The sequence below is a fragment of the Rhynchophorus ferrugineus genome, unplaced genomic scaffold (genome assembly GCF_030347505.1).
Source record: "Rhynchophorus ferrugineus isolate W39M unplaced genomic scaffold, kcgeb_rfMv2 rfM10, whole genome shotgun sequence".
NCBI classification, from domain to species: domain Eukaryota; kingdom Metazoa; phylum Arthropoda; class Insecta; order Coleoptera; family Curculionidae; genus Rhynchophorus; species Rhynchophorus ferrugineus.
The window spans coordinates 5,144,381-5,157,372 of NW_027472589.1; the positions used below are offsets into that span (position 1 = coordinate 5,144,381).

A 12,992-nucleotide genomic window follows, 5' to 3' on the forward strand; every position below is an offset into this window, starting at 1 on the left:
CATCAAGTATTGGTTTGCTAAGTTTAGACGTGGTGAAATGAGCGCCGAAGACGGTGAATGCAGTGAAAGAGGTTGTTACCGACGAAAACATTTTAAAAATCCACAAAATGATTTTAAATAACCGCGAATTGAAATTGAATGAAATAGCAGACACTCTAAAGATATCAACTAAACGTGTACGTCATATCATTCACAAATATTTGGGTATGACAAAAACAACCACGAGTTCGTGATTAGGAGCAGTGTTTGAAGATGATCAAGCTTAATAAACCCGAATTTTTGCGTCCATATGTGACAATGGATGGAACATGGCTCCATCATTCCACTCAGAAGTCCAATCGACAGTCATCCGAATGAACCTGACACGATTCGAGTGGGTTCGAAAGCGTGGGAAAACGCAACAGTCGGCTGGCAAGTTTATGGCGTCTGTATTTTCGGATGCGTACGGAATAATTTTCATTGACTACCTTGAAAAAGGAAGGACCATCAACAGCGGCTATTACATAGCGTTATTGGACAGTTTGAAGGACAAAATCGCCGAAAAACAGCCGCATTTGAAGAAAAAGGAAGTGCTGCTTCACCAAGACAAGGCACCGTGTCACAAGTCAGTAAAAACGGTGGCAACAATCCATAAATTGGGCTTCGAATTGCTTCCTCATCCATAGTATTCTCCAGATCTGGCCCAGATCTCAAAAGAATACCCACTGGGAACCCTGTGACTAATAGAAACGGGTCTAAAAATGGCTTTAATAATGCCACATCATTCTATTAATTACCAAGGTAACACTTGGTCAAAAATGACTTTGAACGACTAACTATAAATAATTATATTATAGTAAATAAAAATTTAAAAAACATGAAAATAAAAAAAAACAATTAATATATTTTTTTACTAATTTCTGATGCTGTGAACGTCTCCACCACTGCCTTTGATCTCCCCCGTACGCCCCCCTTACCCCGCCACCACGGTCCTTGTCTGATTCCTTTGCAAAAAAAATCCATAACGAGACATATATGTATATATGTATATACGAAGACGCGCTAGTTACTCCGGCGGGGAGGAAGGGCGGGCGACGTCAGGGGGGATGATGGGGAGTCGTCCAAATTGAGATCTTAAAATGTTGCGCTGTTAAACCGACCAGAAAGGGAGGAGGGTTTACGTTGGTGCGTTAGTTGTTTCTCTTTTTAGTTTTACGTAGAATGAATTTGTTCAATAATCACGTTTATTCACTTTAATAAAACACACACATATATATATATATATATATATATATATATATATATATATATATATATATATTGACCAACTGAGAAATCATCTCAGAAGACATCCGGTCTTACTCAGCCTGGTTACTGGCGTGACTGAGGTCATTTTCCTTGTCGGATTTCGCACTCTTCGATTAAGGACAATCATAAATGTTAATCAATCACAAACACAAATTCACAACCATGCCGCAAGAGAATTCGAAACCGCGATTATCGCAACATTAGTTGGACCGTCCTGTCGCCTTTACCCCTGCGCCAACCAAGCCGGCATAATAAAATATTATTAGGAACCATCAATTTTCATTCAGACAATAAGATAAGTTTATATATTTTCCTATTTTGTACTTTGTCCACTATTATTCAAATCCAAACATTTCAAAACCAACATCGTTCTTTCAACAGGGTGTCACCATTTTGTCAGAAGGAAGAAAGAAAATTGTAGAAAATCGTACTTGGGAACCCTAGCCGACCCACCGTATTCACCAGACATTGCACTCCTCGACTACCATTTTTTTTTACTTCATACATCGATATTCTTGAATCGGTTTAAAGCTAAAAATATCATCAAGACGGAATCTGTATACTAATGAAATATAGGAAAATTATATCTAACAACGGAGAATAATTTAAACGAAATATGAATGTCTAAAAAAGCTTCGCAGTTCGAAAAAAAATCGTCAAAACTTAATCTGTTATTCCCTTCATGGATTCTTCCCATAATATCATTGATGAACTAAATTTTAAACGAAAACTTTGTAAAAAATAATTTTTGTTTCAATAAAACACTGAATACCAAAAGTACAAAACATTTATTTACAAAAATATCCGTAGAATTACCAACTATGTGTACAAACAGAACGAAAACATTGTATATATATATATATATATATATATATATATATATATATATATATATATATATATAATCACTAGTAATGAAGACCCATTTTTATACAGGTAACTTTGATACAAAAATATATCAATCACATACAAGGAAATCTCTTATACTGCAGTTCAGCGCTATCTAACGGAGGACACTAGAACTCATTTCTCTTTCGAGGCCAAAGCTGTAAAGAAAACTAATTTGATGATGTTCATTCGACTTTTTAATTCGAAATGACAGCACCCTGCTAGATTTACCTCATGCTTTTCAGTACCATCTACTAACATTGTGTGGAACTCAATGGGATTTCAAAGTGAAATCTGTACAGAAAACTCACTTTAATTCTGTCGACGAGATGTCAGCACTGTATTAATTGAAAATTACTTCTATTTCAATAAAATACCGAATACCAAAAGTACAAAACATCTATTTACAACTATATGTACAAACAGAACGAAAACATTAAAAATGTACACGAATCACTGGTAATGAAGACCCATCTTCTTACGATATTAACGAAATACGTAACATTGATAGAAATAATACACATTTTTCTTACACGATTATCTAAAAGTAATATCACAGTAGCAATGCCATTTACTTTAAATTGATAAGGCTTAATTTTAGCTAAAAATATTATATATACAGGTAATAAGGCACAGCATCAACAGGTTGGTGGCTTTGATCATACCTCCGTTGCTAAATGCATCAAAGTTTTCAGCTAATAAGTCTCTGAGGCCTTCGGAGTAAGCTGGAACATCACCGCACTTCACCAAAGGTAGCTGGTAAGAAGAGGGTCTGGTTTTTCCGTCAGATTCGCTGCTGTACGACTTGTAAACTATGTCGGTGTCAACTTGCCCCAAGAACAACAAACAGGCGCCCTTATAATCCATTTCTAGCTTCAGGATATCGCGTTGTACGGACGGTAATACGATTCCCAACTGCGGGCATCCCCCATTCGTCGATAGCTCCTTGGGAACGTCCACTTCCCAGTCGTCCAAACCGCACAGCTTCGACGGTCTCATATCGTAGATGATCTTCTTGTCTATAACGGTCATGCTGGCTCTCTCGAGCGAGAAATCAACATCATTAGCTCCCTTGACCTCGCTGTTTTGTTCCCCCAAACTAAATCGACCAGCTGCGGTCACCGTGAACTTGGGGATCCTGCAGAATGGATCGGAGTAGAACCTGTGCTCTCCTATCCAGGTCTGGTCCTCCGGATAGAAAGAGAACGTCCTGGTGAGGTGCAATCCCATGGGTCTGGACTCGCATCTGGTCGAGGTCCACTCGCCCCAGATATAAGGAGGCAAATGGGGCTTCTCGATCAAATGCGGCGGTGTCCTGGCGTTGTTGAAGAGATTATGGGGGATAAGCTGGGAACTCTTGACCAAAAACGTGTGTTTATTCGAGAAAACCGTCGTGGGTTCCTTGATCTGCCTGATCAGAGGTACTTGGAAACTGGTAGGTTTGTAAAACTGGCGGAGACGATAGTTGGAGTGAATATCTCCCAGTAAAAGTTCCATCTTCACCTGGAATAGAAAAAATAATGAGTTTTATTGAGTTCTAGCTCATTAGGAAACATTCACCTCTCTTGGATGCTTCTTCATTTGGTCAGCAAGCGGTCGTAACTGTATTTTGAGCAACTTCAACTCCGTGAATGCCCATTTTAGCGAGCCCATGCAGCTGATATCGCTAAAATAAACATTCCCACCTCGACTGCTGATGGAGTGGTGCACATTACTGTTGTCCGACGACATCCACAGGTTGAACGTCTTTCTTTCATCGTAGCGGGCATCGTAAACTGTGTGTTCTTCATATTTCCTCCAGCTCTTGAAATATTGACCTGAAAATTATCATTCCTCATGACAAAGTATAAGCGCATCCACCATTTTTGTTACAGCGCATCCACCATTTATGTGACGCATCCACCATTTGTTATAGACAAAAACAAATTATTACCTGGACATTCTAATCCCACGGTCCTGTCCAGTTCCTTGGCGGCGTTCGAGTCCTGGGGCGTAACGGATATGTTCGCGATCTTGTAGATGCCGGTGGCTGCGCCGGGCTGGATCAGCGAGACCCGAAGTTGCAGGCGTCCGTGGGACAAGACCGTCAACTGCGGGGAACTGCAGGAATCGTCCCAGTAATGGTGCTGTACAAGGAAGGCTCGTCCGTCTTCGTCGAACGTGTAGGACCTGATGACGTACTCGGGTCCGGGCCTGGTCTCGCACCTAGCAACCAGACAAAACAATTGAAATTATATTTTCATTATTAAATTTTAGAAGTTTCAATAAAATTCTGTAATTCTTGATTAAATTTTTGTTGCACAATGACAAGACTTTACAAGATTCGCTTTTGACAAGCAACAAATATATAAAAATCTGAGAGTAAATGTCCTGTGTGACAAAACAAAAACAACAAAATATCAATTATAGTACGATGGCACCCTCTACCGAAAGAGCTCAGAATTCGGTAAAATTCGAAAGCGTAAACAGTACAGAGAACTAACTTGACTGTTTTAATTTGACATTTTATTCAGAGATGACACCACCCCACTACATTTACTTTATATGTGCAAAGAAAATTATATAAATATTTGAGAATATATTTTACTAGTATCATTTTAATAAAATTACTTGTTTTCTGTAAAGAAGGTATATAAACCTCTAATCTGATATTATCTACTCGCACCATCTGCCGAGCAAGAGCGGGAGTTACGTGAATTTCGAAGCGAAATCTGCACGAGAAAATAAATCGATTCAGTTGTGTCTCCGCGAATAGCTTCAAGATGACAGCACAAGCGACAGAGGCAGTTTTTAGATGTCGCTCACTCTGCTTTCCTGATACTGAGAGGTCCCAACATTTGTCCTGCTGCTTGGGTTCAATAAGACGTTTCCGGTCTTTAAAGTAGTTTTAAGGAAGATTTTTTTAATAAAGTACAAAAATCATTTTACGCCAAATCTAATAATAATATATAAATAAGTACTAATAGTAGTGTAGTGTAGTATATATATATATATATATATATATATATATATATATATATATATATATATATATATATATATATATATATATATATATATATATATATATATATATATATATAAACATATTGGATTCAACATGTAAAAAAGATTTGGCATTTTTTTCTTATAATATAGTTGTGAAAATTTGAGATTATTTTGCATTTTTATATATTTTGCTGTAATGTCCATTCAAATAAAGACAAGTTAATGAAAATTACCGGGTTTATAAGGAATTTTATGCTGAACCGAATGGTATTATAACATTTTTTATACAACCGTTAGTTTTTAAGTTATACAATAAAAAGTATATTTCGAAAATATGACTGGATTTCTATTTTTGACACATATCTTACAAATTATCAATTTATTAAAGCCATTTAACAAGGATTTTCATTTATTTCAGGCCAAAATAGGTAACAAAAAAAATTGGTACTTTTTCCATATAATATAGTTGTGAAAATTTGAGATTTTTTGCATTTTTATATATTTTGCTGTAATGTCCATTCAAGTAAAGACAAGTTAATGAAAATTACAGGGTTTATAAGGAATTTTACGCTGAATCGAATAGTATTATAACATTTTTTATGCAACCGTTAGTCTTTAAGTTATACAACGAAAAGTGTATTCCCACAATATGACTGGATTTCTGTTTATGACACATATCTTACAAATTATAAATTCTAAAGCAATTTAAGAAGGATTTTCATTCATTTCAGCCCAAATTACGTATATTTAGAATTTTTTAAATATTACAATAAAAGGTGTATTTTGAAAACTGAGTAGATTTCACTTTATATTAAAAATTTCAAAAATTATCAATTTTAAAGTAAACTAACATTGACGTGTTGCAATTTCACGTGATTTTCAAGCTTTTCGCTACAATTTCCTTTGAAATTATTGTATTTTAATAAAAATTACAGAAGTTATGAAGAATTTTACGTGGAATCACCACCTGTGTTTGCCATTATAATAATTTCAAATACTGTCATAAAAAAAACGAAAATACTTTTTATAAATAACAACGCTCACAATATTCGACAATAAAACATTGGATATACAAAAAAACCTCACCCAGACCTACTACCGAGAAATCCTCGGATGATTTGATCGAAAAAAATGGCCATTGCTGGACAGAAACGTTAAATATTATTTCTGGCGATGGGAGGTGGTCGTACCGGGGCTGATGTTTGGTCAGACCCCTGTCGCTTTTGAAATATGACCGTTCATAGATGGTGAATTGATTTTACCTGGACTTTTAAAAGCACAATCGCGTCCGCGCGGGTTTGAATAAAATGGTTTCGTGTTATTTACAGTTCTTGCCTTGTATTGAGGGTTTCTCGTCGATATTTTAATCCTGAAACAACTTTATTCCCACCAACTGCAGTTTATGAATAGTGACTACTCTGATTGAGTGCCTCGCCGGTATTCGGTAAACTTCGGCAACTTCCGACAAGATGTTTAAAGTATTACCTGCTGCAATTTGTAAATTTGTTTTAGAATCAGACAATGTTTTCCTTCCCATTTTATTCCAATCAAGAAGAGACACAATGCTTCCTAATAAGTTCGAACGAGCTTGCCAAAGTCGTCCTAAGAGGTAATAAGAGGTAATAAACCGGCAGGCATTATTTTAATGCTTTGCTTGTTTTGATAAATTTCAAATCGCTGCTGCTTATTACTCTGATTGAAAATTCCGAAGCCACACTGAAGAGATTGCGTCTCTAGTCAGTTACTTTCAACAGCAACGAGATGCCAGTACAATTCGTTAGAGAGGTAAGCATTTTTACTGTTAAATATTAATTTGCTGCGACTTTTATTGGAAATATTTTTAGTGTGTTGCAGCTGCACTGAATTCACCGAAAAAAAAAACTGTCCTCATACGAAGCGAGTGAGAAATCAAGATCAAATTGGTGTTAGCTCTATCAGAGATTAAATATATGAAATGTTAAGAATTATGTATCAAACATAATTTAATACAATTATTTCAAAGGAAACCCTTAGCCTGAAAAGTATCGAAGAGATCAAATGAAGTTTCCGAATATTGCTTTTACAATACAATTTTTAAAAGCATATAATAAAATAAAGGATGACTCATTATTTCAATTTATGTATGTAGATGAGACCTGGATATTTCGGAATGGGAGCAATATACCCAACGGTCACCTATGGAAAGATGATAATAAAAATAGTGTTATGACAACAAAAGTTGATGGAAAAAGGTAAATGTTGGAATAACAATTGATTAAGTTTTATTAGTCATAACATTTATTAATAATTCAGTGCAGATATATTGCAATTCATGCTGGAAACAGGAATGGTTAATCCTTCGGTTTGGATGAACACGATCGGACATTGAAGAAGAAATTGACAAATGATGGAATTGTGAACAAATGTTAGATAGATTGGAAATTAATAGCTTACTTATTCACTTGAATGAAACTTTCTGAATATGATATGATTCAATACTGCAAGTTTATAAAACAGGGTGGCGAGAATGGAAACAAGTGAAGGTGAGTATATAATTAATATATGATGGAGCGACCTTGAGGCATGTCGAATTATACATCGTGGAATAACAGTCTACAAAATACCCAGAAATATAATCGCAGATGCTGAAATCGGGCGGGGTACCAGCAGCGCCAACTGGAACACGATATCGAATAGCTGGCAACCCCGAGACGTTTATCTGGGAAATTATTGAAGGGTACATTCAGTAACGGACCATCCTTTTGTTTCAGACGTGCCACCATCGACTGCCCAAGCCTCCTCACCAGGTAACTCCGCTGCCATCCGTTTTATCTGTTTTTTGTATTTTCCAGATTTTATATTACTTCAATAAATAACGGCCCCATAATGTAAACACCACTGCTTCATTTCGTGTTACCTCCATTCACTGAAACCCTAAAATGATAACTGTAGGAAATGTTATTGTAGAGTATAAAAGATTTATGTGCACAGATATGTTAAAATTGTTTAGAATACATATGAGCATTTGGTTAAAATTTATCAGGAGCGTAAGAATAGTAACTGTTTTGCAGATACGGCAAATGCGAAGGAGAATGTATTGATTAAATCGAGTTTTATCAAGAAAGATGTATAAGATGTAAGAACAGTCCAAACTAAGGAGAAATACAGGACCAAAGGACACAAGAACTAAGTGTAAAAGATAAATATGCTCTCTAATGAAAGTAAAATATATTACTAGGATATATATATATATATATATATATATATATATATATATATATATACATATAGGGGATACAACTACAAACGCGCCTACAACTCGAACTCATACATGGTGTGGAAAAGAGTTCAATGTAAATATAATCAAACACAACCCTACATACAAACTTGATAGAATGATAGAATTTTGTTGTATATCCAAGCCCAACTGAACTATAACTCAGAGTTGATACGGCAATATTGACGTCACAAATTTAGATGACGTGTCTACAATCTAACTTTGGATAGACTATATATATATTCTACTTTTTCTCTGTAGGTATATTCTCGAAAAACAAAACAGTTAAGATAATTTTGTGTAGAATGAAGTTAGTGCCAATCAGCTCCAAGACCTTATGATATTAATGATTTATAATCCTCTTTTATTGACGTAATGGTGTACCATTACTGGTTCGCGCCAAACAAATCGTTAATTAATTCGTTCGCACAGTATTTCATCGGAAACCCATTGAAACAAAACCGTAATAACGATAATAATAAAACCGATGTCTGTTTGTTGGGGCTCCATCCGAATGTGACAGAAAAAATAAACAGACATGCGTTAACGATTTCGTTACATTGGCTTCCAATCCAACTGTGTATATTTGAACTGGATGAATGTTTTCGTTAGTAGTGATTTATGTGTTCGACGGCGGCCGCGATGCGGTTTCCCCTGCCGGCTAATTAGGATCGAGACTGTACGAGATGTATCGATTCTTACCCTTCGGAGATCCAAGTACCCGCCAGCATCTTTAAGCTGGTGTCAACCACGGTTCCGCCATCTTCCAGCGCCGCCTGGTGGGCTATTTTCTTGCAGGATGACGAGGAGGTCACTCCAGCAACAATAGCAACTGAAATAAAATAATAGTAAATCATTATCATTTAGTAGGGAATTGTACAAATCTTAACAAGAGACTAGTTATAGAGAATCCCTTCATGCGCCCAAAGATTTTAATTTATAACGGTACCAGCTACGTAGACGTGTGTTTGAAGAATATAATTTAGAATATTTCTAACAAAAAAGTACCAGGTAACAGGTTCCAGAATAAAGTGTGATTCGAAGTGTGAGTGCGAAGTACTCTGAAAGACTATTAGTGCATCCCAATGCACTCGTCAAACAGTTATATGTTCGCGATGACAGTGAAGTGCGTAGGTTCAAACGCAAACTACCATACGAACTGATTAATAGACACATAGAGTGAGATTTAATAATCTCTAGAATAAAAAAAGTTAGAATAGTATCTAGAATAAGATTTAGATTATAAGTTGTACAGCAGATCACTTACTGAAGCGATCTTCTACATGTCAAGATATGGTGTAACTGTAATTATATAATAATACTTATTGCAAATTTGCAAACAAATTAGATTTGTTTTGTTCATAACTTATTTTTTCATATCATATTTTTGTATTGTTTTGGGCTCGGCACCACCTCTATCATTTTAAGTTTATATATTACACCCAGGTTATTTAACAGTTTATAAACATTATATATATTTTAAAGTCTTCTTTTTACCAACGATGGTTTATCTGAGCTGGACCAACTGTTTAACGTAGGCTCTCAACAACAATCATCGGCATTAAGCCTACTGACTGGCCAGTGACCAACTTAGAGACCACCCCAGAAAATATTTGGTCTTACCCAGTCTGGTTACCGGCGTGACTGGGATCCTTATTCCTTGTCATTTCCAATTACAATCACAAACATAAAGCACACCCATGCCCCAGCAGGATTAGAACCCGCTTATTATGATTAACATAAAGTATTTTTTATTTAAAAAGTACCGAAGTTTACCGAATACTGGTTGGATTTTTCCAAAAATAGCCAGTAATCAAAATTTTATCCATTATTAATAAAATATACGATATAACCACAGGAAATCTATTACACTGGACAAAATGATAAATTTCAGATAGAAAGCTAAGTAAACAGTTCGAGCAATAACTGCTGAAATGTTAAATGTTGCTAATTAGTTGGACACATGGCATTATTATTATGAATGCTGTCTTTTTATTGTTGTTAACAAATATCTGTCATTAAAATATCTATCTGGATCGTTATAAATGATTGTCAGTTAAAAATATCTTAATGAAATCAAATGTTTACAGTAGCGCATGAGGATATTGCAGAATTTCTGCAGACAAAGAAAATTTGCTCAATAGAGTGTTTCATCTGCTATTTTGTTTATTGCTTATTAGAATATTTTGCGAGGTCCTATTAGAAAATCCCAGCAAGTATTTCAAATTCGTTGGTTGAGGTTTATGAGCAAAATATAGCAAACCACACCAACGGAATCAAGCGAAAATAAGACCAGATATTATTCCAGACCTATGATCAGCAAAGTAGAAACCAAAACCTCTAGGATCTAGTCTACAGTGACAGCATAAAAACTGACCTATAAAAGATAATGTTTTTATGAAGCTGAAAAATAATTATTATTAGACTCGATGACCTGCCGTTATTCATATTGAGAACACTTAGAGTGTGACTGTTTATGAATGAAAAGATAACTTCAATATTATTTCTATAAAAACGCAAAATAAAAGTGATAATTCAATCAGACCTAAAACGAATACAAAATGTTCCATCAGATGAAGAAAACCCAAAACAAAAATAAGAGAAACTGTTATAACAGACGCGGACTGGTAATACATTTTAGTAACCCGAGTATACAAGGCGTTAAACTAACGACCGGTAAAACAAGCGAAAATCGCCTGGAAAACAAACAAACCCGGCCTACTATAATTGAATGAGAAAACAAAACGCCCAACTGTTAACCGTTGAACGACTGTGGCGACGCGTGAAACGATTTTCTTTACCTGTAGGTCGTTTAAAACTATATCCTCTTCTCTCCATGGTAAAAGTATCGATTCATAGATTAAACCTCGGCATTTTACTTCATATCGTATATATTAAAACGTAATAACCAGTCAGGTAAAGGAGAGAGAAAGATTAAAAAATGTGAAGATGTCGATGGGACTGTGACAGAGGGCACTAATATATCACTTTTAATTTATCGGGTGACATATCTAACGTTACCTGTCACTAGACCACGACATCGGTCACTGTCATTTTCTTAACAAATACGAACAGCTGTGATAAAATAATATAGTGAATAATAATCTTTAATCTTTTTAATGGAGTAGAATATAAATACATTATTTGTTGTGTGTTATATATATAAAGAGAAGAAATATGAAAGAATAAATAGAAAATAGAAAGAAGGATAAAATTGTTTATTATCATGACGATTTTGAATTTACATAAAATTAATAAAATATTTTTAAAAAAATTATATAGAATTTAAAGAAATAAAAAGAAAATAAAGAAGGAACTTACTAAAAAGGAAAAATAATCAAACAGACATTTAGCACACAAAAAAAATCATTTTAAAATAAAATATGCACATAATAATCGTTGTAATAACCAATAAAAATAAACAGAAACCTTATTTAACCTTTCTACTACACGTATTTTATATTCTACTATATAAACACAATTTAGCTTAATACCTACCTAAATCTATTCATCTATTTAAAATATTATTTTAACTACTACCAACTAATCAATTTGAAGTCGGTACGAGCAAAAGATTTCTTTTTATCAGTACAGTTTATTTATCTCACATTCGTCATGCTTGTCAAATACAACACAATACTAAGAACTTAATTTGTAAATTAAGATTACACTAAAGATAACTAATGCAGGATGTAATTAATATATATAGAAGGATATATTGGTAGTTTGTCTCTACAGTATGAAAATGAAGAAGATATGTTGATGAGCTTAAGATATGTTCGTCAAAATGTAGTTCAGTTAACCAGTGGAAAAAAGCAATAAAATAATCAGGTTTTGCCGTTTGGCTAATTGTTTCTGGAATACCGAGGAAAATAGACATAAACAATCTAATTCACAAGAAAAAATAGTCGAATTGTGGTTAAAAACGTGGAGTATCAAAAAAAATGAGACAAAATCTAAGCATGTGTTCACCCCTTGTAGAAGAGCTTGTCCTTCAGTAAAATTGAATAATCATGAACTTCCTCAAGCAGACAACGTTAAATATGTGGAAATGCATTTTGATCGACTTTTGTTGAAAAAAACATATAGTAATAAAAAGCAAACAGCTTGGGCTAAAACTAAACTAAATGTATTAGATGATAGGGCGTAAATCTAAATTATTATTAGATTAAAATAAAGTGTCTTGCTGTATAAGTCAATACTTAGACCCATTTGGACCTATGAACCCATTTGGACTAGCAAATCTAACATAGCTATCCTCCAAAGGTTCCAAAATAAAGTGTTGCGAGTCATCGTCGATGCCCCATATTACGTCTCCAACAAATTGATCCGCTTAGAACGCATAACGAGTGTGATTCGAAATGTTAGTGCGAAGTACTCTGAAAGACTATTAGTGCATCCCAATGCACTAATAGTCTTTCAGTTATATGTTATATGTATGTCAAACAGTTATATGTTCGCGATCACAGTGAAGTGCGTAGGCTCAAACGTAAACTACCATACGAACTGATTAATAGACACATAGAGTGAAATTTAATAATCTCTAGAATAAAATAAGTTAGAATAGTATCTA

General features: G+C 34.7%; 1 protein-coding gene across 2 annotated transcripts in view; it reads right to left on the minus strand.

Annotated features, from left to right (window-relative positions):
• Positions 1 to 2,056: 2,056 nt before the first annotated feature.
• The window catches only part of LOC143203369 (protein APCDD1), a 31,672-nt gene continuing 20,736 nt past the window's right edge, over positions 2,057 to 12,992 (minus strand). The window contains exons 2-5 of one of the 2 annotated variants that reach the window (XM_076415470.1): positions 9,122 to 9,251; positions 4,109 to 4,380; positions 3,736 to 3,992; positions 2,057 to 3,678 (exon numbers count right to left, since the gene is read on the minus strand). In XM_076415470.1, coding sequence (XP_076271585.1) covers positions 2,773 to 3,678; positions 3,736 to 3,992; positions 4,109 to 4,380; positions 9,122 to 9,251 — 1,565 coding nt within the window. In that variant the 3' untranslated portion in view covers positions 2,057 to 2,772. The remainder of the gene's footprint in view (positions 3,679 to 3,735; positions 3,993 to 4,108; positions 4,381 to 9,121; positions 9,252 to 12,992) is intronic. The other variant, XM_076415471.1, reaches the window with a different exon arrangement.